The sequence below is a fragment of the Myxine glutinosa genome, chromosome 13 (assembly GCF_964187855.1).
Source record: "Myxine glutinosa chromosome 13, kmMyxGlut1.1, whole genome shotgun sequence".
In the NCBI taxonomy this organism is placed as follows: Eukaryota; Metazoa; Chordata; class Myxini; order Myxiniformes; family Myxinidae; genus Myxine; species Myxine glutinosa.
The window spans coordinates 35,986,390-35,999,597 of NC_136273.1; the positions used below are offsets into that span (position 1 = coordinate 35,986,390).

A 13,208-nucleotide genomic window follows, 5' to 3' on the forward strand; every position below is an offset into this window, starting at 1 on the left:
AGTGGAGCTCTTGCAATAAAGACTTTTAACTTACCGCGTTGTCCGCTTCCTCCTTGCTAAACAAGTAGCACGCGTAGCACCGCGCTTCATTGGTGACCCTCCGACGTTCTGGTCAGCCGTCGCTGACCACCCGAACACGCCACAGCAATGGCAACCAACGCGGTCACAATCAAACTCCCCGAGTTCTGGGAGGCTCAAGCTGAAGTTTGGTTCCTGCAGGCAGAAGCCCAGTTCCGACTTCGAGGCATCACGGTGGACGAGACCATGTACTGCCACGTGGTCGCCTCCCTCGGGCCCGGCAGGGCCGCCCGCGTCGTGTCGGTCCTGAGGAACCCACCGGCCGACGGCAGGTACGAGGCGATCAAGCGTCTCCTCCTCGCCACGCTCTGCCTCACGGTGGACGCACGGGCCGACCGCCTCCTGGACCTCCCCGAGCTCGGTGACACGCGACCGTCGGTCCGCCTGGACCATATGCTGTCGCTGATGGGCAACGAAACCCCGGATTTTCTGTTCCGAGCGCTGTTTCGACGCCAGCTGCCGGCATGAGTACGCCTCGCGTTGGCCGGTTCTGCGACAATGGAACCCCGAGCTCTCGCTGCCGAGGCCGACAAGTTCTTCGCGGCTTTGGACATGCAGGCGAGTTTTGGCGCGGCCGTCGCGCATCCCGAGGCTGATGCACACCTCGTGGCTGATGCTGATGCACACCTCGCGGCCGCCGCCACGCCCCGCCCACCACCGCCGCCGCGGAGAAAACCGCGGCCTCCGCCGCCTCCGCCGCCAACCTGGTGTTTTTTCCACGCCCAGTTCGGCCACGAGGCTCGGCAGTGTCGCCCGCCGTGCTCATTCGGCAGGTCGGGAAACGCCCGGGCCGGCCCACGGTAGTGGCACTGAGCGCCGGCCGTTCAAACAGCCTACTGTTCATAACGGACACCTTATCTGGGCGCCGTTACCTGTGCGACACGGGAGCGCAGGTGAGTGTTGTCCCCGCCGGTACGTCCGACAAGCAAACCGTGGGCCGGGGCCCCACGCTGCTTGCTGCCAACGGTACGTCCATACGCACATACAGAAAACGCTGCCTCTCTCTGCGGTTCGGAGGGCAGGTTTTCCGGTGGTCGTTCGTCACTGCCGACGTGCCCATGGCACTGCTCGGCACGGACCTCCTGTGCGCTAATGGGCTGTTGGTGGACGTAAAGCACAGAAGGCTCGTCCAGGCCGAGACGTTCAGCTCGCTCGCTTGCGCGCTGCCCAACTCGTTGAGCCGCTCACGGAGCGGCTCATCGAGTGGCTCGCCGAGCGGCTTGCTGAGCGGTTCGGTTCCGGCCAGGTTGATCTGGACGCTTCCGGAAGTGGACGAATTCACCCGCCTCCTTGCCAGCTTCCCGGCCCTCACACGGCCCACCTTCTCGGCGGGGGCCGTCAAGCATGGGGTGGAACACCACATCCCCACCGCCGGGCCACCGGTCTACGCCCGGGCACGCCGCCTCGAGCCGACGAAGCTCGCGGTAGCTAAAGCGGAGTTCGCTACACTGGAGCGGCTCAGCATCGTGCGGCGCTCCGAGAGTGCTTGGGCGTCGCCGCTCCACATCGTGCGAAAGCCCGGCGGGGGATGGCGACCGTGCGGGGACTACCGGCGCCTCAACGACGCCACCACCCCCGACCGCTACCCCGTCCCCCACATCCAGGACCTCTCCGCCCGGTTGGTGGGCATGTCCTTCTTTTCAAAGGTGGACCTCATACGCGGCTACCATCAGGTCCCCGTCATGCCGGAGGACATCCCGAAGACGGCCGTCAGCACGCCATTCAGACTTTTCGAATTTCTTCGGGTGCCCTTCGGGTTGAAGAATGCAGCTCAGGCATTCCAGCGACTAATGGACAGCGTCTTGCGCGACTTGGATTTTGTGTACGTCTACCTGGACGACATCCTTGTCGCCAGCGCGTCCCGCGAAGAGCACCTCCACCATCTCCGCACGCTCTTCGAACGCCTGGGCCAGCATGGCCTCATCGTGAACCCCGCCAAGTGCTGGTTCGGCGTTGCCGAAATCGACTTTTTGGGGCACGGCGTCACCAGGCACGGGGCCGTCCCCCTACCGGCCAAGGTGGAGGCGGTGAAGGGGTTTCCGTGCCCCCGCACGATCAAGGGGCTCCAGGAGTTCCTGGGCATGGTAAACTTTTACCATCGGTTCCTGCCCCGCATCGCCCAGCTCCTGCGCCCCCTGCATGAGGCCCTCCGAGGGAAGCCGGGCAAAGGTGACGTTACCTGGACCGAGCAGATGGACACGGCGTTCGGCGGCGCGAAGCTCGCCTTGGCCAACGCCACCATGCTCGTGCAACCGGCGCCCGATGCACTGATCGCCCTCACCACCGATGCCTCGGACTACGCGGTGGGCGCGGTGCACAAGCAATGGGTGCGTGGTGCTTGGCAACCGCTGGCGTTCTTCAGGCGGCAGCTTCGCCCGCCCGAACGCCGTTATAGTACCTTCGACCGCGAGTTGCTCGGGCTCCACCTGGCGGTCAGGCACTTCCGCCATCTGCTCGAGGGCCGTGCGTTCACGGCCTTCGTCGAACACAAGCCACTGGTCTTCGTGATGGGCAAGGTCACCGAGCCGTGGTCGGCCCGGCAGCAGCGTCACCTCCCGTCCATGTCCGAATATACGACGGACATCTGGCACGTTGCGGGGAAGGACAACCCGGTGGCGGATTGCCTTTCCCGGTCCGTCGCCCACACAGTCCACCTCGGCATTGGCTATGCCCGGATGGCGGCGGAACAGGCCGCCGACCCCGACGTCCAGGCCTTGCGGACCGCCGTCACGGGCCTCCGCGTCACCGTGGTGCCGTTCGACGGCACGGGCACGGCCCTCTGGTGCGACGTCTCCCTCGAGGCACGAGGGCCTCCCAGAGGTTGGTCGCCGACAAATTTGTCTGGCATGGCCTCCGGAAGGCCGTCCGTGGCTGGACCAGAACGTGCCTCGCGTGCCAGTGCGCGAAGGTGCACCGACACACCCAGGCCCCATTGGCCCCGTTTACGGCGGTGGCGGAGCGTAGGTTCGACCACGTTCACGTGGACCTGGTGGGACCTCTGCCCCCCTCGCGGGGTTTCACCCATGTCCTCACAATGGTGGACCGCACCACCCGGTGGCCGGAGGCTGTGCCTTTGGCGGCGACGACGGCGGCGGATGTCGCACAGGCGTTCATCGCCACCTGGGTCGCCCGGTTTGGCGCCCCCTTGGACATCTCGTCCGACCGCGGCCCTCAGTTCACCTCGGAGCTCTGGGGGGCGGTCGCGCAGGGGCTCGGGGTCTAGCTGCACCGAACCACGGCCTACCACCCCCAGGCCAACGGCCTGTGCGAGCGGTTCCACCGCTCGTTGAAGGCCGCGCTTCGAGCCACCCTCAGCGACGGCGGCTGGGTCGACAGGTTCCTGGGTCCTGCTGGGCCTCCGGACGGCGCCCAAGGACGACCTGCACGCATCCATGGCGGAGTTGGTCTTCGGACAACCGCTGCGGGTGCCGGGCGAGTTCCTCCCCGACCCCACGGCACCATGGTCCGCGGCGCAGGAGCGCGCCGCGCTGAAGGAGACCGCCCGGAGGTTCGCCCCGGTGGTGACGGCGCACCACGGGCACCCACCTACGCACGTCGTCCCGGAGCTTCGCACCGCGGAGTACGTGTTCGTCCGGCACGACGCCCACCGGACACCACTGCGGCCCCCGTACGACGGGCCTTTACGTGTGCTGGAGACCGGGGTGAAACATTTCACCTTGGACATCGGCGGTACTCCCGACCGCGTCTCAGTGGATCACCTCAAGCCGGCCCACCTCAATGTGGACCACCCACCGCCGGTGGCTCGGCCACCGTGTCGAGGCCACCCACCTGCGGGCGGACCCCTGGCACCGCCCAGCCCCGCCGGCACGCCGCCCCCCAGTCCGGCACCCATCCCGGGTGCAGCCGGAGGCATCCCAGCTGGCATCCCTGCACCCTGGACGCCGCCAGTCGCCAGAGGGCGCTTCGGCCGGGTCATCCGTTTGCCCCGCAAACTGGCCTTCCAGGTGCGCGGGAATTCTGGGGGGGGTGCGTGTGGCGGACACGAAAGCTCACTGGCGTGATGGCATCAATCCGCGCACCAAGTGGGCGGCAGCCATGCCCGAGGGGTAGGCGTGGCCTCGGGATATACACCGGGCGCACAGCCCGGAGCGCTCCAGTGCTACAGTGGAGCTCTTGCAATAAAGACTCTTTTAACTTACCGCGTTGTCCGCTTCCTCCTTGCTAAACAAGTAGTGCGCGTAGCACCGCGCTTCAGTACCATATTTACGGCAGTATATTTATTTACGCCATGAGTAAGGAAGGAAAATTTCCAGCGCGCTGATTCGCTCATTCGCGCTCATTGATGACGATCACGATCACGTGATGACGTGATCACGAATGATGTTCGTGACGCAATCACGTGATGTTCCTTGCCACCATAAACTCACAGCAAGTAGCATAGATTTTAGCATGATTAGCATTTAGCATGATTTAGCATGATTTAGCATAGATAGTAGCATGATTCACATAGATTCTTTTCAGCGAGGAATATTATACATGGATTCTGTCCGGTGGCAGAGCAGCGCGCTGATTCACTCAGAGCGATCACGTGATGTTCCATCCCCGCCGCCAGTTGGCTTCACTTTTCATGGAGTATGAGCATTCTATATATTTTCAATTCAGTGCGCACGACTCGCTCACGTACTTGATTTGTGGCATAGACATGGCCATTGGGCCTTCACGGTGTAATTTGTGCGAGGCTTGTGCCCGAGTGAGCTTGAGTCGAGAGGGCGAATGTACGGGTTGGGAATGTACGGGTCTCCCTTCCCCCACCCGGCAACGCCGGTACTGGAGGGTGTCACAGGATTGGTGAGTCTCCAAAATCCGCTTCGTGCTGTTGCGAAGATTCAGGACGATGTCGCGATTGTTGTGCTGCTCTCCGACCATGAGAACTGCAACGTCATTGTTGACTGGCCCTCCCCTTCCCTCCCCCTTCCCCCTCCCCCCTCCCCTCCCCCTCGATTCCCCTCCACCCTACCCCTCCCCTTCTCCCCTCCCCCTCCCTTTTGCCCCTCCCCCTCCCTTTTCCCCCTCCCCCTCCCTTTTCCCCCTCCCCCTCCATTTCTCCCCTCCCCTTTCCCCTCCCCCCTACCCCTTCCTCCTACCCCCTCCCCTCCCCCTCCATTCCCCCTCCACCCTACCCCTCCCCTTCTCCCCTCCCCCTCCCTTTTCCCCCTCCCCCTCCATTTTCCCCCTCCCTTTTCCCCCTCCCCCTCCCTTTTCCCCATCCCCCTCATTTTTCCCCCTCCCCCTGCCCCTCCCCTTCCCCTCCCCCTCCCCCTCTCCCTCCCCCCTCCCACCCCTCTCCCATCCCTCCCTCTCCCGCCCTCTCCTCCCCTCCCCCCCTTCCCCTCCCCCTCCCCCCTCTTCTCCCTCACGTTTATACACGGAATGCCGGGTACTTCCCCCCCCTCTTCTCCCCTCCCCCCCTCTCCTCCCCTCCCCCCCGTTCCCTTCCCCTCCTCTTCCCCCTCCCCTCCCCCGCCCGGCAATGCCGGGTACTTCTGCTAGTGTTAATATAAAAGTAAATCTAATCGTAACACTAATTCCTTCGTAGTGACTGCAAACTTACTGGAAGTTAAAATATATAATCTTCTACATATTAAAGTAGCAGCAGTTTTGAGTCCGTTACATCATTACGTCTATGATGTCATTACGACTGCTGACTCCACTGACCGACATTTTAATTTACTAGTACATCCGCTCACGACGGAAGCTGCAGGAAGGGTCATTCCTCTTTGGGGTATATACAGACTTGGCATTTAATATGGAATATTTTTTTTGTGGGGGTGAACTTACTTTTCAAGATGACTTAGAACCAAAAATTTATTGGAATTATGTTGAAATTATTCTAGATTTTGTTAATGTGACCTTTAAAAGAAACAAAAACCACATTTGACATTTCGAAGCAAATAAATTGATCGTTGAAAGTGATGTAAACTGATATCGAACTCAATTCACGGACAGTACTGTGTTAAACTTCTGTACGTTTTCCAGAAGTATCTCTTTATTTTGCACATTAGCCAAAAAAAATTTCAACAAAAACAAAAGCTAAATTATGATTGGGATTACGGACAGTAAAATTACAGTTCAGTATTTCGTGTAACCCCCACGAGCATTCAGGAGAGCACGTACACGTCGAGGCATGCTGTTCATGAGATTTGCCAAGGTTTGGACAGGAATCGCTTGCCATGCAGTGACAATAGCCTGCTGCAATTCACGCACCGAGGTCGGCTGCTGGTCCAAGTTGTCGATTTGACGCGTTAATTCTGCCCACAAGTTCTCTATTGGATTCATCTCCGGGGACATGGCAGGCCACTCCATATGCTCTACACCACGGTCAGCAAGAAAGTGTTGGATCATGCGAGCACGATGAGGCTGTGCATTGTCATCTTGGAAGACAAAGTTTCCTCGAAAGGCTGCACGAGCAAATGGAAGCAATGTTTCTTCCAGAATGACCCTGTACTTGAACTGGTTCTGGTTTCCATTCAGAACAACCAGGTCAGTTTTGCCCCCTGCATGAAAAGCAGCCCAAACGGTCACCCCACCACCTCCAGCTTGGACTCTTGGCACTATACAATCTTTGTTGTAGGCTTCATGCACTTGTCTGCGCACTCGGACGTGGCCATCTTGACGATAGACCAGAAATCTAGACTCGTCACTGAAGATCACGTGATTCCAGTGTCCTGGCTGTCATTGACGGTGCTCTCTGGCCCACTGCAATCGGCGCTGGCTGTGTTGTCTGGTCAGGCGTGGCTTTCTCAGGGGACGCCTGGCACGATAGCCTGCTTGAACCAGTCGTTGGTTGACTAGCCTTCTGGATACAGGCACATTTGTCAGTTTCTGCCACTCAGCCCTAAGCCGATTAGCTGACTTGGTACGGCCATTGCAGACTAACCGGTGCAGCTGGCGATCATCTCTCCTTGTGGTTCTGCGTGGACGTCCTGGCCTCGGTATTGGAGTAGGGACACCTCTCTGAGCATTTCGTTTCAGGATCTTTGACACCACCTGACCTTGAGTGATGCCATACTGCCGAGCAATAGCACGCTGTTTCATGCCGGAATTTCGTAAAGCCACCACTCCATGACAAACAGTATTGTCAAGTTGACGGACCATCTCCAGAGGAAGCGGCAATAACTTTTGTAGACGTGCAGCAGTTGTTTTCCACTATTACAGAATGCAACAACCCTTATATACCCGATTGTGAAGCCAATCGTCAAATGTAGCTGTCCTTACATTTTGTCACGCCACCTGTGATATAATCCTGTTATTGACTTCTTGCTGCGAAAGACAATCAGTGACATGGTTCTTTCAACAAAGACATCACCGAAGGGTAAAAGAAACTCACCAGATTTTTTGTATACTGAATCGAGGCTCGTGAAAGGGCTAAATGATATACTGGGTTTAGAAAGTAAACCCAAGTCAAGAAAAAAAAAATTCCATATTAAATGCCAAGTCTGTAGATTACAGTCGATCTATGGTCGGGTCTCAAGAACATTGGGTGTGTTCATTTACCAAGTTTCTTGTGGAGAGATTGCCAAGTGGTTTAAGCATTCGAACAAGCACTCAATTCAAAACCCTTAAGGAATGGCTGGCTTGGCAAGCGCTAGCTAGCTGCTTGGTAAATGAGCACACCTCCAAACCTACATAGATTACAGTAGATCTTCGCTCAGTTCTGAAAGTAAAACTTACCACACGGATGTCGGCATTCCTCCAAATTTCTTTGTTTCATGTTATAAGCAGCATTATCGACTGTTTAAAAAGCTAATCATGTGTGTTTGTGGTTTATAATATTTTACAAGCCCGGCTCCACCGCTGTTCGACGTTTGGTCTTGTTTAATGATAATTATGACGTCATCGGTCACGTGGTATGGGCGCCATCTTGGAAAAACAGACGAAGCTTTGCACTTCTATCTCCGAAACCTCTCCATGGAAAAAAATGACTGGTGGCTCATTGTCAAGTGCTCCTCATGGGGAATAACATATGTTAATGATGATGTCATAAACCCTGGTGTTGGGCTAGCGGCTAGGATGCCAGCTTAGGATATACCAAGGATCCTGGGTTCGAATCCCGGTCGATCGCTGAATTAACGCCAGGGGGGTTGACTCAGCCTGTCATGCCTTCCGAGGTCGGCTAATTGAGTACCAGTTCACTGGCAATTCCCTGTGTGTCGTTAAAGGTGGCAAAAAGGGTTGGCGTCAGGAAGGGCATCCGGCCGTAAAACATTGCTTCAAAAAGGGGACCGAAAAACAACAACAACCACGGTTCCCGAAAAAGGCCAACCCCCGCTTGCGGGGAAAAATGGCCTCTAAAGGTGGTTATTTTTTTTTTGTTTAATGATGATCATAGGTGCCTTCATTATGAAGTCATAAATTGATAAGTAGAATACTTTATCCGATCAGTATGACATTTATTGAGCATGATGTAGGAATAAATTGATTGAGAAAGAAAAAAATTGATGTCATCGGTCACCTGCTTCGGCAGCCATATTTTTATGGAGTAGCCCTTAGGGCAACGCCGTATATAACAGCATTTTTCTGTCCGTCTGTGGTGTTTTTAACCCTCATATGTATGTCTGTATAAGAAGTTTTTAACCTTCCCAGGCCCTCATATGTATGTATGTATGTCCGTCACAAACATCCACCAATCAGAGCTGAGGATCTGGTCACATGACAGGGGGACAGCAGATCCTCCACTCAGCAGATTCAAGCCTGGCTATGCCGTTGTTAGACTATCGGTATTGTTGTTAGACTATCGGTATTGTTTTATTACACTAGTCCTATATAGCATTTCTTTAAAATATTTCGGATTTTAGATTTTGTTGAGATCCCCCACCAGGATCTGGTGAAAATCGGGTACCCCCACTAATGGGTTGATTTGGCCAAATGTAAGACTTTTTTTGAATTTCATGAAAGTAAGAACACTTCCTTAAAGTAATTCAGGGTCACTGATTCCAAAATTTGCCTTTAAAAGGATAATTTTAAAGAATCTAAAAAGAATAATGTTTCAAAATTTTTATTATTCTCCGAAACATGACAAGTTGATACATTGGCGGGATTCCCCCCAGTTTCATCAAGTATGGCCTTCATGAAGCTGGCTAGTTGTGTTGGTGTCAGCTTCAGTCAAATGGCCAGGAAAACAAATTTCGGATGATGTAGGATATCGTGGGGGTTGAGCGCTGGGGTGTTGGTGTGTTTGCTCGAAGTGGAAGTCGCAATGGTCGTCTGAGTGGCAGTCGCATCACTTTCATTGTTGCTACCGGCTGCCGCCTCACTGTCGTCTGCTAACAAAATTATGGAACGAGCAGCAACAATTTTCTACAAGCTTTGCTTGCGCTGTTCTTCCCCGGCCTGCTCACGAACCTGGTGACGGTGCACCTTCTATGACAAGACCTTGCCCTGGGTGCTGAAAGATGCTATGCGGTCAGTCTTCATCGATTGCAGAAACGGGCGATCCTCCGGGTTCATGACCAGCTACTCAACGTTGGCCGACCACAACCGGAAGGCCGCATCCAGTCGTTGTTCCACGCCTGCAGCTTGGCGAGCGTGGCTGGGGTTCATCTACGCGTGGTCAGGATCTTCCTAATCTTGCAGTTGGCGTATAGAAGCTGAATTAGCAAGATGCACATCTGGTGGTCAGAGATAGTGGGTATGTTGGCCTTCTTTTAAAAGTCAGCGACCTGGGCCAGGACGAGCTGCGCAAATGCCAATTTGGGGGGAGCACCACGACAGCCGATGCTCTTTGCCACCACAAACTTCTCATTGTGATGCATGAGACAGCGCAGGACTTGACGGCAGGTGGGGAGATGTATTCCCGTTATCTGTGCATCCTTCTTATTGATGGCGCTGCCCAGACCGAACACAGCACTGGCCTGTCGTGTTGCCATCGGCGTTCTGGCCTAGAGAGAGTCCCTGTACTGTCCGGCATACGAGCAGGTGCCCACTGAGGTGTAGCAGATGGTGTATGGCAGATGGTGACCATTAGCAGGGATACCCAATTTTTACCCGATCCTGGTGGGGGTCTAAATGCAATCGAAAATCCAGAATATTTTATAGAAATGCTATATGGGGCTCGTGTAACAAAAAAGTATGATTGGATCAATATGATCATTTTTTTCAAAAACGGATGCATCCTACTCTTTTATTTTTGTGCCTGGTGTCTTAGCCTGGTGTTGGCTTAGCGGTTAGGGTGTTGGCTTAGCGGTTAGGGTGCCGGCTTGGGATCCTAGGATCCTGGTGTTCGAATCCCAATCGATCGCTCAATTAACGCCAGCGGGGTTGACTCAGCCTGTCATCCTTCCGAGGTCGGCAAATTGAGTACCAGCTTGCTGGGATGAATGATCCCGGTGTGTACCCCGATTTAGAATAGGTACACCGTATCCCTGCGCATCGTAAGAGGCGACCAAGGGTTGGCGTTAGGAAGGGCATCCGGCCATAAAAACATTGCCTCAAACAGGGAACCATGATTGTCATGGGGCCCGCAAGGCTAGCCCCCGCTCTAGCGGGGAAAATGGCCTTAAAACGATCATTCATTCATTTAATTCTGGTGCCTACCTCACACCTTCTTCTTCCTCATCTCTAAAACCCTGTATTTACAACGAATCCCATCTGCCTTCATTTAGAGTATTCAGCTGCCAAGTGAAGAATATTTTCAACTAGCCGAAACCCGTGGAACATCGACGGAAGGGAGGATGTGGTGTATGGATAGAGTGTAGCATTATGGATGGCATAGGGGATTTGCTTGTCCGAGTAAGAGTTAGGAAGAAAGATGAGAATGAAGAGTGCGTATATGAACAACGATCGCCGACACCGGCACAAATGCATGCTCTGGATTGTCCACTCAGTGGACGGCTTGCTTTCGCCTTCGCCTGTCCAATCAGCGGATGGCTTGCTTCGCCTTCGCCCAGCAGACGTCAATACAATGGCGTTGTAAGATGGCGTCGTATCGGCAGTTAATCGGATGCTTTTGGGCCCCAACGTCGGCTAATTCAGATTTTTCGAGTATGGCTGCACGTGATAAACAAAGAGTGCGGTTCGTAGATCGTAAATCCATTAGTGCCGTGGGCATCGGGTCACTGGGTGCGGCGTAAAAGGGATAACAAAGTGGAGTCCTTACGCTATTATTATATAGATTTCAAAGGAATGCCTTATATTACATTTTATATTACATCAGGACCTAGATGGATCCAAGATGTTCTCCAACTATTCAATGTGTTATCCGACTTGTCCAACGTGTCCTGTTTCTTCTGCATGCTCCTGCATATTTATTTCTTGATCGCACTCCACATGATAATTTTAGTCCATATTGTGTGATTGATTTAATAAAAGTTCTCATATAAAAAGGTAGTAAATACAACAAAGATTGCATATTCTGTTGCAATCTTGTTTGTGTTTATACACTAAAAAAATGAGAACATCTTTTTCTACATCCAAATACAATCAGGACATTTGGGTAACGAAGGCGATGAGGTATCGTTGGGCATGGTCTTTTTTAACAAAGAAACTGAAACAAACCAAAGTTACCAGTAAGGACATGACATCACTCAAGAATTATAAATATTGATATTGAACAATTAATTATCTATTCAGCACATCATTCAACAATTATAGAAGTTGATCTGGAATATTTGTATTTTTCAGCTTAGGTACGATCGCTTTACTCACATGTTTCTCCAACCGAGTGGATAGTTCTTTGTATTGTGACGACGAGTGATTTTCGTACTGAGGATTGAAGGTCATGTTAAGATGAAGTTGTATTTGGACAGCCACTGCAAAAATATAAGGATAAAGACAAGATGTGAATAAATTTTTTTTTTTTTTAACGATTTACGAAACACATTGAAAATCGTTCCAGATATTGCCATCTGCTCTTATGCTGCGTTGTACATAAGCGACTCAAATCCAAACCAGGGATATAATGAAATTTCTGTTTTTATATTTGATTGAAAATATATTTGGGTTTGTCAGTCAATAATTATACTTTATTGGCAGGATTTTTTTCTGGAAATTTTGCATTATTTACTTGGTTCAAATGCTAATGCAAACTAGAAAGAGCAATCAGATTGCAGACCCTCGCCAGGACGTGTTTTTCAGTGGTTTTTAAGGCTTTTTAGTTAAAACAAATATGGCGGCCGAACCACGTAAATGATGACATCATCATTTTTTTTTTTCACCACCAATCTATCCCTAGATGATGCTCAAGACATTTCATCTTGATCGGATGAAGTTTTGTACTTGTCGAATTATGACGTCATAATGGAGGCACCTATGACATCATCATTAACATATGTTATTCCGCATGGATAGTTCTTTACAATGAGCCATGTCTCAATTTTTTTTCTATGCAGCGCTTTCGGAGATATAGAGGTGCAATTTTTTTCGGGTTTTCCAAGATAGCGGCCAAACCACCTGACCGATGACGTCATCATTATTATTTTTTTTCTCCACCAATTTAACTCTAGATGACGCTCAAGAAATTTCATCTTGAACGGATGAAGTTTTGTACTTGCCGAATTATGATGTTATAATGGAGGCACCTATTACATCATCATTAACATATGTTATTCCGCATGGATAGTTCTTTACAATGAGCCATGTCTCAATTTTTTTCTATGCAGCGCTTTCGGAGATATAGAGGTGCAAAGTTTTTTGTTTTTTTCCAAGATGGCGGCCATACAACGTGACGTAATGATGTCAAAATTATCATAAACATTTATACACGTGCAGTTCCACCTATGGTGAAAATTTCCTGTCAATTGGACCAACGGTTGCAGAGAAAATCATATTTATTCTGCGCGGACAAACAAACTGACTCAAATACAATACCCTCTCCTCAGGCGAGGGTAACTTTATTGTATTCAGAGAATAATTACCCTGCACACTCAACTTGGTGCGAGCCAATTCTTCTGTTTTTGAAGGGTTTTTTCTTTGATCCAATATGGCTGCCAGACCACGTGAGCGATGGCAATATAAATGTATATTCTCTAATATAATTGGTGTCGATGATACTCAAGAAATTTCAAACTGATCAGACTAAGCATTGTCCCTGTCGAATTATCACGTCATAATTAAGGCACCAATGACATCATTGTTAACATCACTGATTCCCCATGCGGAGTTCTTTACAATGA

The 13,208-nt window shown here is 52.1% G+C and overlaps 1 protein-coding gene across 1 annotated transcript in view; it reads right to left on the reverse strand.

Annotated features, from left to right (window-relative positions):
- Positions 1-13,208, reverse strand: part of LOC137438340 (adhesion G protein-coupled receptor F5-like) — a 152,720-nt gene that overhangs the window by 124,489 nt on the left and 15,023 nt on the right. The window contains exon 3 of the mRNA XM_078767001.1: positions 11,743-11,846. Coding sequence (XP_078623127.1) covers positions 11,743-11,846 — 104 coding nt within the window. The remainder of the gene's footprint in view (positions 1-11,742; positions 11,847-13,208) is intronic.